This window comes from Perognathus longimembris, chromosome 2, assembly GCF_023159225.1.
Source record: "Perognathus longimembris pacificus isolate PPM17 chromosome 2, ASM2315922v1, whole genome shotgun sequence".
NCBI lineage: Eukaryota > Metazoa > Chordata > Mammalia > Rodentia > Heteromyidae > Perognathus > Perognathus longimembris.
In genome coordinates, this window is record NC_063162.1 from 149,321,130 (window position 1) to 149,334,491 (window position 13,362).

At 49.5% G+C, this 13,362-nt stretch overlaps 1 protein-coding gene across 1 annotated transcript; it reads right to left on the reverse strand.

Moving 5' to 3' along the window:
* Nucleotides 1-12,384: 12,384 nt before the first annotated feature.
* Nucleotides 12,385-12,583, reverse strand: LOC125347307 (small nuclear ribonucleoprotein G-like). Its single transcript, XM_048340456.1, has one exon. The coding sequence runs from the start codon at nt 12,571-12,573 to the stop codon at nt 12,385-12,387; it is 189 nt and encodes a 62-aa protein (XP_048196413.1). The 5' UTR covers nt 12,574-12,583.
* Between the last annotated feature and the right edge of the window lie 779 nt (nt 12,584-13,362).

Sequence of the window (13,362 nt, forward strand, 5' to 3'; positions counted from 1 at the left end):
AATCCATCTATGTAATGATTCCCTTCCCCCTCTCAATTCTAAACATCAGTGAATACTGGGTAATCTAATTAGATAACTTAGTTCCATCATTTTTTACTCCACCAGCTCCCCTACATCTATCGAATCACCTTCTTTTTGCTACTTTTAGCCTCTAAAATGTCCCTTGAAGTTCTGAGGACTTAGCTCCGTGTATAAATGATGCCTATGCCAGCCCAGGCAGGAAAGTCCATGAGACTCATCTCCAATAAGCACCAGAAAACTAAAAGTGGTGCTATGGCTCAAAGTGGTAGACTGCTAGCCTTGAGCTGAAGAGAACTTGTGTCAGAACTCATCATCTGTTTAAAGGGATGGTCAGACACCTATGGCACAATGACCCCAACTTAACCAGTGGGTCCACTTTGAAATCTTTGGGCTCAATTGATAAAATGGTATAATAGCTGGGCATTGCTGATGGCTCACACCTGTAATCCTTAGCTACTCAGAAAGTGGAGATCTGAGGATCCAGGTTCAAAGCCAGCCTGTAAAGTGTAAAACTCTTACCTCCAGTTAACAAGGAAAATACACCCACAAAGGGGAAGGTGTTCTTCAAGTGGTAGAGTACCAGCCTTGAGTGGAAAAGCCAAACAAGAGTGCAAGGCCATGAGTTCAAGCCATAGTCCTTGCACATGAGAAAGAGAAAAAAAAGGCAATGTAACAACAACAACAAAGCTGTGTAAGAAGTAGGCCAATGGGTAAGATTACATGTACCTGGTATCATATCAAAGGAGAGCACTCATTTGAACCAATTTCCAATCTCCTTTTTCACCATAAACACCCATGATGCTGGAGTACTAATTGCACCTGTTACCAGATTTGCCTAAACCATATCTAGGCTTTGTACTGGCCACCTGTTATAATTATAATAATAGCTATTATTTTCAACGAGTTGTATGAAGGACTTTCATTTCCACATGTCTGTTTATGAATACATCTTTTTGTCAGTGTTGGAGCTTGAACTCAGTGCCTGGGTGTTGTCCTGAGCCTTTTCACTCAAAGGGCTGGGATTCTACCACTTGAGTCACAGCACTACTTCTGGCCTTCTACTGGTTCATAGGGAATGAGTCTCACAGACTTTCTTGCCTGAGTTGGCTTCAAAACTAAGTCCTCAAATTTCAGCCTCCTGAATAGCTAGGATTACAGATGGGAGCCAGCAGCAACTGGCTAGTACATGCATCTTGGTCAGTGTCACCCCTTCATTCATCTGCCCACCTGACCTAACCCCACCCATCCCCCAGAGCTACCTGGCTGTATTTTCATGTGTGCGCATTAAATATTATGATTGTAAAAATAAAATGAAATATAATGAAATAATGCCTAGGTCCAGCCCAGTACTGGAAAAACAAAAACAAGGACTCTTGAAGTTGTTCCCCCTTTGATCTACCTGGTACTGTGCTTATTCAATTCCTATCTTTACCTCCCCAAATGAATTTGTGTTACTTTTTATTAGTCAGACCTTTTGTCCTCGAGGAAGAGGAACAGTAGTCTGAGTTTTAATCCAAAAAGTCCTTCAACAACTTGGTTAGTTTACTTTTTTGCATTCCTGGGAAAGGCAATGAATTAACTTCCACGTTGTTTTGAGCAACATGGCTTCAGTTTCTACTGTCAGGAAGCTGAGTTAATCCTACCCAGGGAGTAGCGTCTTCAAAAGTGTTGGAGCTAAAATCAGAGCTGTGACCATTGAAATTTTGTAAAGATCTGGACCTGAAATGATGACCCTTCTTAAATTCCCTTTCCTGCCTTCTCCCTGGTGTATCTGACCCCTCACAAGCCAAGGAGGCTCCAAGGAAGGTCCAGCAGGCCCGCCCTGGGCTGAAGGCAGAATTCAGTTCCAGGTGGGGGGCTCTCAGCCTAACCCACGGGTGGATGGGCATTTGTGGAGTGCCCTCTGGGCACCTGGGCTCCAACGACTCTTGGTCTAGGACCCACGTGGGTGATGAGAGACTGTACAGTGGAGTCCTGGCAGCTTGTGGGCGGCGCCTCCAGCCCCCAACCCTTCCAGTCCAGGGGAACAGGGGCTGTGATCTCCCTGTCGCCCCCCACCCTCCAGGACCAGGCGTCCTGCTGGTGGATACCCTCTGCTGGGGGAAGGACTTGCCCTTTCCCAGGACAACCGAGGGTCCTGGGATCACAGAAGCTCAGAGTCTGAAGTCGGGGAGCAGGGTCGTCTTGTAGGGCATCTTCGGCCTCGGTTTTTGCTGTTGGGCTCGGCCTCTCTTCCAGTGCACTGTCCTAGCCCAGCCCCATCTGCCCCTGGGTTTCCCCAGGAAACTGGGTAGTGTTGACCACTTTCCTTCATCCTTCAGCAGGTAGTGAGGTGGTTCTGGCCGTTGGAAAATGTTTAGTGTCCAGAGGACATTGGTTCGGTTTGTTGGTCACTAACTCCAGCAGAGGGCAGTAACTACCAACTGGTCAGTGTCAGTCTTGGTCATCATCCCCATCATCTCTAAGGATATTTTCCCTTTACTCTCATTCCCTTGTCTCAACTCCATGCATGACGCGTCTCAAATTTATCACACCTGTTTTGAATGTTCATACCAGCCAGTGCTGGGGACCACGCAGAGCTAGTCAGACAGGTTTATTATTGGGGCCACAGGAGAGGGAGCAATGTGGCATCTGCCCCTTATCCAGGTGTTTGCTTGTAAATGTGGGGCAAGAGGGGAGGGCGAGTGGGAGGGGCCAGGGACCTAAGGTGGGGGAAATGCTAACATCTACCACCTTGGATGTCAGGATTATTCTCAAATATGTGCCAAGAACCTTCAAGACCCAGGAATAGCAGCAGCAACAACAAAAAGAATTGGGTAGCATTTTTTATTTTTGTCCTAGAGCTTGAACTCAGGGCCTGGGTGCTCTCCCTGAACTTGTTTGCTCAAAGCTAGTGCTCTATCACTTTGAGTCTTCCGGTGGGTAACTGGAAATTAGTCTCACAGTCATTCCTGCCCATGCTGACTTTGAGCCATGATCCTCAGATCTCAGCCTCCTTAGTAGCTAGGATTACAGGTGTGAGCCACCAGTACCTGGCGGAATTTCGTAGGAGTAGGGAAACAGATTATGACAGTTCCATGAAGGTATTTATTGCAAGCATCTTGAAGTGTTCCATTAGCAAACACTGGAAGGAATCTTCCCTTGGAAAGATTTCCTGAGCTCAATGCCAGCCTTTGGCATCCCATATCCAATGGATTGCATGATTTATAAATAAATGTCCATAGGTCTACTTCAGGAACACACTTCTTCTCACTGCATTCTCTAAAGGCATGTGTGTAAATTAAGAGTCCCAAAACAGATCTCATGGCAGACAGGAGCTTCTGGATATCAGACAGTAAGCTAATATTGCAGGCTGATCAATCTCAGCAAAAAGCTAGGCTGGAGGCACAACGCAATGCTAGACTGTCAACTCTACCACTTAAAATCTGGCAAATGGATACAGTAAAACCTGCGTGTGGAGATGCATGCCTGTAATCCCAGCACTGGAAAGTGTGAGCCAGGAGGGGGCTAATGTGGATTACATTTTTTTGAGACCCTCCTTCCCACCCCATAATAAATAAACAAAGGAGAATCCACTAGTAGAGGCAAAACTCTAACACTAGGACATATTCCCAGCCATTGCACCAGTAGATTATAAAACTAGAATCTTTGCATAATCTTTCCCCATGTAATTATTTTCCTGCAAAAAACAATTGGAGCTGATGTTCCAGAAAAAAACATCTGAAAGACATTGTTTACACATTATCTCATTTGTGTTAGTACTCAGAATTCCAGATCAACCCTTGGCAAGTCAGAAATTCTTTGACTGTAATATGATTCTGTCTGTACAGAACACACAATGACAGTCCCTTACTAAAGCAAAGTGGAAGGTCCTCACCATTTCCTAGATTTACTTGTATTGCTGTAAGATTTGCTCTGAAATTGCCCATATGTTGTTGTCTAGCCTATTTCCTGACTAAACTTTGTTATTTTGTCATACTCTAGCCTTTTGTCAGCTGCTGCAATATTCGCTCTGGGGAGCCTTAGTCACACTTCTGTTGTAAGTAGCATCTCTCTTTGTTCTGGAATTCCCAAATTCCTTATCTCCTAACCCAACCTTTCATTTATATTTTGGCTCCATATATATGAGAACTTCAGATTTTTGTTTCTTTTTGCTTCTTCTAAGACTGGCGAAATTTTGGTAAAATAACCACTATTTTAGGGGGAACTGTGTATAATCACTACAGGACCTTCAGATAAACTTCAGCATCCATATGAACAAAGGTTCAGGGAATTCATGTGACTGTTCTCAGTTTCAAAGCTAACCAACCACAACCAAAACCAAATCCAAAAGTGTCAGGCCAACAACAAAATTCACTAGACTTAGCCCACAGGACAGGATCACAGTCTTGAAAAAAATAGATTGGTTTTTAGGAGCCAGCCACTTCCTTTCAGATTTGAGAATGGGACTGGAGAGACTCTCTGTTTTATGAGGCCAAACAACTTTGTTAAAGCTTATTGTTGGGAGCAGGGGACTGGTTGCTCTCACCTGTAATGCTAGCTACTCAGAAGACTGAGCTCAGGACTGCAGTTCAAGGCCAACCTGGACAGGAAAGTCCATGAGGCTCCAACCACCAAGAAAGACACAAGTGGAGCTCCGGCTCAACTGGTAGAGCTTCAGGCTTCAGATAAAATCTAAGGGATAACCCTTAGGCCCAAGTTCAAGGCCCAGGACTGGCACAAAACAAAGAAACAAACAAACAAAGTGAGTACAAAGTGGATGAAAAGGCACTGAAAACAATAAGCTCTTAGGTCTTTGACAGGGCAGTATCTTCCCAGCCTTATGCTTTGGAAGCCCTCGAATCTGAACTCAATCTGCATTTTAGAGCTAGCTTTGCATTTAGGTGAAGAATCATCACCTAAGGCAGACAGGCAGAACAAATCTCGTTTTTATTAATAAATTGCAAATGTAACCAGTGATTTCAAAGGAGAAAAATCTGTTAGCTTTGCCCCAGTTCCTAATTTGTGTCACATGCTTGCTTAAAGCAGCCCCTTGCGTTCTCCCCATCTGCCTTCCTGTGGGTTTGGGCCATTTCTGAGGAACCAGGGGCATTTCGTTCTTTCACTCACCGGCTGTGTTGACTGTGCACCTCCATCAGCTCCAGTCAGCTTCTATCATTGTAAATAGCAGGCTTAGCCTTTCTTAATTTCAGGATCAGGGTTAGGGTCCCTTGGAGCAGGACAGCGTTTTGTGTGCACTCTGACATGGGCAGTGAGTTTGGACTTAGGGCTCTCCCCAATGTCTATCCGCTGGTGGCCGACCAACTGTGTCTTCAAGCGGAGAGCCTTGTTGCACTTGGGACACTGGAAAGGTTTCTTGTCCTTCTTACACTGGAATGGCTTCTCACCAATGTGAGTCCTGATGTGTTCCACCAGCTGGAAGCACTTGGAGAAGCCCTTGCAGGAGAACGGCATCTCCCGTCCGTGCAGCAGCTGGGATGTCTTCATGTCAGCCCTGACCTGGAAGCTCTTGCTACAGAAGGAACACTACATGTGCCTGTCCTTGGTGTGCCGACCCAGGTGCCTGATGAGATGGGACTGCCGGATGAAGCTCTTGCTGCATTGTCTGCAGGGGAAGGGCTTCTGGGCACTGTGGGTGAACTGGTGGTCCTGCAGGGAGCCCTTGTGGCTGAAGCTCTTAGGGCACTTGGGGCACTGGAAGGGCTTCTGGGAACTGTGTGTGAGCTGGTGCTCCCGCAGGGCGCCCTTGCGGCAAAAGCTCTTGGGGCACTGCGGGCACTGGAAGAGCTGCTGTGCGCTGTGCATGAGCTGGTGCTTCTGCAGGGAGGACTTGCGGCAGAAGTTCTTGGGGCACTGCGGGCACTGGAAAGGCTTCTGGGCGCTGTGGGTGAACTGGTGGTCGTGCAGGGAGGCCTTGCGGCAAAAGCTCTTGGGGCACTGTGGGCACTGGAATGGCTTCTGGGCGTTGTGTGTGAGCTGGTGCTTCCACAGGGTACACGTGCGGTGGAAGCTCTTGGGGCACTGCAGGCACTGGAAAGGCCTCTCCCCACTGTGCATGCGCAGGTGCTCGGTCAGCCTGGCCCGCTTGATGAAGCTCTTGCTGCACTGTCTGCAGGCGAAGGGCTTCTGGGCGCTGTGCGTGAGCTGGTGCCTCCGCAGGGTACCCTTGTGGCAGAAGGTCTTGAGGCACTGTGGGCACTGGAAAGGCCTCTCTCCGCTGTGCAGGCGCAGGTGCTCCTGGAGGTGCCACCGATGGCGGAAGGTGAGGCTGCACTCGCTGCAGGGGAAGGGCCTGGGGTCTTTGTGCTTGTGCTGGTGGGTCCTCAGCTGGGTCTGCAGGCTGAAGCGCGCTTCGCACTGGGTACAGTGGAAGGGCAGCGGATCTTTGGGCTGCTGCCCGGCGCTCCCCAAGTGCGTGGTGCACATGCTGAAGGAGACATTCCATGGCTCCCCTCTCCAGGAGGCCCTGGACAGGTCGGCTTGTGTGGCGGGTGTCCTCCCAGCCCTATTTGCTGCGTCCTTGGAGTGGCCCTCTGGGTGCTTCCCTAAATGGGTTTCCTTGCCAAATCTCTCTGCACAGGCTGGGTGAGGACGCGGGACACCCTGCCAGGAGGGGAGGCCCAGGGCTCTGTGACTTGGAATTCCCCCTTCTGCCACGGACATGCTAGAGCCATGGGCTGCTGCGCCCTGAGCCAGGGTGTCAGGTCTCATGACCTGACCTGGGATCACAAGGTTGAGGCCTTGCTCAGGCTTGAAGGAAATGTCTTCCCTTCCTCCTAAGAAGGGTGGAGAGGAGCCATGGCCCTGCAAAGGATCTAATGGAAAATAACATTTAGTCTCTCCGGGTTTAGAGAATACTTTGAGCTTGCTGGCTTCTTGAAATCAAAAGTAAACCATTTATCTCCCAGTTTATGGCCTGACTGAAGGTAGCACATAGAATACCGCATCTTAGGTACACACACACTTACTGTCCCAAGGTATGGAGAGCATAAGTTTCTAACACAACACTCCTATCTACCACAGCTATATGTCATGTGTGTATTTTTATTTCCCTAAGACCAGGCAGCAAGAACTGGCTTTATTGTTTCCCAGAATGCACGGAGAGGGGAGCCATTTCATCACAAAGATAAAAAATGAACTATCTTTTGATCTTTTTCATCTCCCACACCAAAATGACTGCCATTAGCAAGCTAGTACTGTGCTAGGATCACTTAACACTGTATTAATTACTTCCATTAGCCTCATTTTATACCTTGGGATTTGAAATATCAACAGGTTCTATCACCAGCCCAGGCTTACAAGAAAAAGCAAGATCAAACTCTAGCTTCAGATCCCACACACTGAAGCACTATGCTTTACTGCCTTTCTCTACAATATACAAGACATCTTGCCTCACGACAGCCAAACAGGAAGACCAGATTATAAAAGGAAAACTAAGAAAGCTGAACATTTTATCTTAACATCAGGACCCTGGTTTCTTAGTACTCACCACCCAACAGCTGCTGCTCTGTCAATGGACCAAAATGTGCCTCAGTAGAGGAATCCTTCACATTTTCTAGCTTGTGGGATGCCTCCCAGCTCCCAAAGGGCTCTCTCTCATGTTCAATCCAGAGTATTAGCTCCGGTTTAGAAAGTTTACCATCTGCACAGAGAAGTCAGACAGTGGAACTTAGCCTCCTTCAGCACTACATTTAGAAACACTGAGTTGCTTGAAATGTTTCTGCTTTCAAGTCCAAGGACTGGCACACATACATTTTTTTTTTCTTGTTGGACATTGCTATTCAGGGCTACTCATGAGCCTGAGATCCTGACTCCATTTTGAAGCCAGTTAAGTAAAAAAGGTGAGAGACTCTATTTCCCAAGTAACCACCTAAGAGCAGACTATGATGTGAAAAGTCCTTGTGAGTTAGTATTTTGAGAAATTGCACTATCAAGTGCCAGCCATCTCCCAGGATCCACACCTTCCTGAAGTGTCAGGCTTCTTACCTAGTGAGACCAGAGTCTCGTAATTGGTTCTCATGACATGCTTGTAGAGCTTCTTCTGCCATGTCTGCAGAAGCTGCCATTCCTGCTTTGAGAAATAAATGGCTATGTCCTCAAAAGTCAGCGGTATCTGCAATATCAGAAACAATGTAGACACAGTTAAGATTGCAGCAATCACCCCCCATCTCCTTCTCATCAACTGACTTTTCTTTACTGTTTTCCCAATTTGTTTGCCAATTTTGGGGTTTGAACTGAGGGCCTGGGGTCTATCCTTGGTCCTCTCTGTGCTCAAAGATAGTGCTCTACCACAGCACCGCCTCTGGCTTTTCCTGTGTGCCTGATCCTGAGGAATTGAACCCAGGGCTTCATGCATGCCAGGCAAGCACACTACCACTAAGCCACATTCCCAGCCCTATTTTATTTAATTAATTATCTTATTTATTTTTGTTCACTATGAAGGTTGAACTCTGGCCTTGGGACTGGTCCCTGAGATTTTGCATTCAAAGCTAACACTATACCACTTTGAGCCACCACACAACCTCCACTTTTCTAGTGCTAATTGGAGATAAAATGTTGCACTAACTTTTCCACCCGGGCTGGCTTCAAACAACAATCTTCACAAGTCAGCCTCCTTCGTCGTCTTCTTTTTGCCAGTCCTGGGGTTTTAACTCAGGGACTTAGTACTGACTCTGACTTCTTTTTGCTCAAGGCTAGCACTTGTCCACTTGAGCCACAGCACCACTTCTGGCCCTTTCTATATATGTGGTGCTGAGGAATCAAACCCAGTGTTCTATGTATAGGAGTCAAGCACTCTTGCCACTAGGCCATATTCCCAAGTCCATCTTGAGGATTCTAGTTCAACGTTGAGGGAAAGAAAATTCCATGAACTATTACACCAGTTAACCACCACAAAGCCAGAAGTGGAGCTTTGGCTTACTTTGTGGAGCAGTACCCTTGGGCAATATAAACCTCAGTGACATTGCCCAGGCCCTGGGTCCAGGCCCCAGGATTAGCATTTTTGAAAAAACAATCTTACCATTGTTCTATGGTAAAATATTGGGGAAGGCACATTTTGAAGGATGGAAACTTGGAGTCTTTATTAGAGCATTCCCAGTCTGCAGGTAGCCAGTGGTTACAAAGCCTTGTGGCCCACTAATACCCTTAACACTGTCAGGAAACAGGGAGGAGAGCAAAGATAGAACAAAAGCCATACTAACAAACCAATCTAGCTTCAATGGAGAGCTGACTGGGACACCATGGTGACCAGAAAAGACACATGACACAGGCCGTGAAGATGAAGACACGGCATGGCATCCTTCTGCCTGAGCCGATCTGACCCTAAGTTGGTCAAGTAAAGAAACAGGGTCACAGGAAGCTGCCAGTCCTGGGCACCTAACTGACAGGTTTAGCAACCTAGAGGCCAAGAGCCCACCCCGGTCTAGGGATTGGGGAGCACCCAGCACCTGGGGACAGGACTTCCCTTCCTTTAGGACTCCAGGCTCGCCCAGCAAGACAAGATGCTGGACAAGGCAACCTGCCATGGGACCAATGATGGCACTGTCAGATCTGACCTCCACACCACAAAATAAATGATTACACGTAAAGGACCTTAGGAAATAATCACTCAGTTTCACCAAATAACCAATCAGCGTGTCATCCACCCGGGTGTTGCTCTCTGCTTCAACCGTGCTACACAATCCACGGGCGACTATCCGGGCCGGCCACACTCAACCACATGACCCACGCCAAGACAGCACCACACTGGTTCTCAGCCCAGTGGGACCTCTGACCTCCGGGTCCCGGGGCGAAGCGGGGACCCCGAGGCTGAGCCAAGACCTACTTGGGTCTGGCGCTCTCCTCCCCCGCGGTTCCCGGCGTGGGTTCCAGCTGTGGCCAAGGTGGCAGTCGCCCGCTCCTCCCAGGGTTGAACCCCGTTCCTCCGCCCCTACCCTGCGGGATCTAGAACACCGCGACCTGAGGACCCCGGAACCCGGTATCCGCACCGGCAGCCCCTTACCAGTGTCAGCTCCGCCATAGTCCAAACGTGCCACGGTTTGCTCCGCAGGATCCCCAGGTGAAGAGAGGTCGCACGGGCTCTGCGCTTGCGCGGCGCGGGGCATGCTGGGAGGCGGCCTCGCCCGCGATTTCGCCCCCTGCCGGCGGGAGGTGTGGTCTTCTCCCTGGGTCCACCTCGATGGGGACCGCTCTGCCCCGGGCCGCACGTGGGAGGGATGTGGTCGCTGGGTCTCCTGAGGAGGACGACAGTCACCCGTAAAAAGGCTGCCTGACCCTGAACCTCCATAATAAGGAGAGGGTCTCCTCAGGACGACACCGGGTTTGCCGGGCCCTTCTCCACTGCCTTTCATTCCTTCTCCCTGGGTGCATGAGTAAACAGACCCACGTGATCTAACTCCCCATGCAGATGCCTACTATGGACTGCGAGCTGAGCGCCACCGCACGTGCGCCCCTTGCGCGCCTTGAGAGGTTGGGAGCTGAAGGCCGGCGCTGCCCGGGGCTCTCTGGCCTGGTGGGTGCGCATGGAGCGGTGGCCCAGCACTCGCTGCCTGCCGAGCACCAGCTGGGGAGCCACCGCAGCCTGGGCAGCATGGACTGCTCCGGATCCAGCACCACGGCGAGCCCGCGCACCCGAGACCCGGCTACCGTGGGGGCCTCTTTGAGGAAGGCAGGGCAGGGCCGCGACCCCTGCGGAGTCCACCGGGTGTCGGCGAAGACTCCCGGGACCGGGCCGGGAAGCGCTGCTGGGCCATGGCGAGGCGGCCGCAGCTCCGGTAAGAGCGGCAAGCGAGGGCTGCGGGGACCCAGGGTCCCCGAGACCCTGGACGAGGGAGGGCGTTGAGATTGGGGTCCGGCGCCCGGCTCGTGCACGGGCCGAGTCTTCCAAGTCCAGCCGAGCCCTGTCGCCCCTGCGCCCCGAGTCTACCCCCACCCCGCCGAATCCGGGGCCTCAAGCGTGCGGACGCGGGCCCCGCGGTGCGCAGTCCCCCAGCTCCGCGCTTCTGGGGTGAACCCCGCCCAGGTGGGCTGCCCACCCGGAGGCGCCGCCCGGTCTCGCCTCGCTTTACACTCCGGAACCGGGAAGCGGGCACGGACCGGGTGGTTGACATCGCTGTTCGCCCTCCCCGCCGCCGGAGGTGCGGCCACCGCCCCCACACCTGCAGGCACCGCAGGGCGGCGGTGGGGAGCCAGCGGGGCCCCGGGGTGCGCGTGACGCGAGGGGTCCCGCGGAACCTCCGCTGGAGGAAGGGCGGCAGCCGGGCGCAGCAAGGCTCAGCTGCGCGGGTGCTTGTTTACTGCGGGGCCCTGCCATGAACCCGTTGCCAGGGCCACGAGGCAAATGGACCGGGCCCGCACCCGGGACCCGCACCCGTGCCGTGGAGACAGAATGGTCAGTCTCACTTGGAAGCATCTTCTCTCAAGGGGATATGGGTCAGAAGGTCAGGAGCCAAAACTGGTCCAGTGGGCCATGAAGGAAGGAGAGGGAGCGTAGTTTCAGGGTTGGCATTGGAGCCCAGGAGAATAACACTCTTTCTCCCCCCACTCCTTTGGTCCCTCCTCAGAAAATAAAATTAAATTAGGATGGTAGAGCCCTTGATGAGTTCTATAGAAATAGGCTGAAAGTGACACTTTAAACTTTGACTTCCATCCAGGCACCAGGTTTGCTCTTCTGTGATCCTAACAACTCAGGAGGCTGAGCTCTCAGGATCCTAGTCTATCAGCCACTGAGAAGCCCCATGGGAAGCTGTAGCTCAGGTGGGAGGGTGCTAGCCTTGGGGTGGGGGAGGACTAATGGACAGCACCTAGGCCCCGATTACAAGCCCCAGTACTGGCATTAAAAACAACAAACAGCGAAAAGAAAAGCTTTAAATTCCCTAAATCATATTTAAAAGTGAAAAGGTCAGTGTGATTGATATTTGCCTGTAATCCCTCATGGAAATCATGACTCCTAGGGTAGCCCAGGGCTAGCGAGCTCCTGCCAGTCAAATAAAGAAGATTAATTGTGTTTTCAATGTGCAAAAAATATCATTTATTTAATTGGGGGGGCAGAACCGGGAGGCTATGGCCTGGGTGGTCTTCTTTCCTGCCTATGTGCCATAGGAATTTCTGTTACACCAGCTGGTTGTTTCAAAGTATGCTCAATGATAAAGCATACTGTTATTTTCTTGGAAAGATCTAGTTCAGAAATCATTTAAATTTTTTTGATCATTGCAAATGTTTATTTAAAAAAAGTTAACTATAAAAATGTACATGACCAAATTGTATACAGGTAAGTAGTCTTTTGGAGAGGGGATGCAGATTTTTCTGATTAGCTGTCTTTTATTAAACTCATTCGAAGGCTTCTAACATGATGATACTATTTCCTCATATAACCACCATTCCAGTATTGTTCTGTTGCCCACTAGTAGCTATCTCCACACATTCATCTATCACCAGATTCATAAATGGGTCAAATAAATGCAATATTCCTTGGACATGTCTGCCACCATTTAATTTCAAAGATAGCTTCTTATCCATAAATATTTTTAGCTCAGGAGGGTGAGCTTTGCTCATGATTCCTACTCGGCAGGCTCAAAGATCTCACAAATCATTTATTATAGACTAAATTTATTATAGACTAAATTTATTATAGACTAAAGTTTCCATTGTTAATTCTAATCTGCCCTTTTGAGTGGCAGTCTAAGATCAAGCAAGTTTGTTTTGCGTTAGGTTTTAGAACCCTCCAATACTGACAATATTTGTGAGTGTTTGAGATGTTCTCTGTAGATTCAGCATCCTCAGCTTGTTCTGTTATTACTGAATGGTATGGTTGTGGTACACTGGGTGGGGGATGGGTCAGAGCATTCATTTATAAGGGATTTGTCAGAGGGTTCTGATACAGTGAAACTTGTAAGGAAGCCTTTGCACCTTGCATTTTCCAGAGAGAGGAATCAAAAGCAACCTAAGCCTTAGAGCAGAGGAAACATGCCAGAATGGTGCTTAAAAAGCCAGTTTTACTCATTCGCTATCTTTCTGAATCCATTCCTGAACCACCAATACAATTCATTAGCGTTTGATGCCAATGAGCCCCAGAATGAGGCTGGTCACTTGCTCTCAGCTGGACAGCTCCATACTCCTTAAGACTGGCTTGAAGTAAGGGTTCCTTGTAACACCTTTCCACTGCACATAGACTTCGGGATGGGACACCGAGTGCCTTACATTGCTGCAGCCTCTCCTTCAACAACTTGGTGAGTTTACTTTTTTGCATTCCTGGAAAAGGCAATGAATTAACTTCCACGTTGTTTTGAGCAACATGGCTTCAGTTTCTACTTTCAGGAAGCTGAGTTACTCCTACCCAGGGAG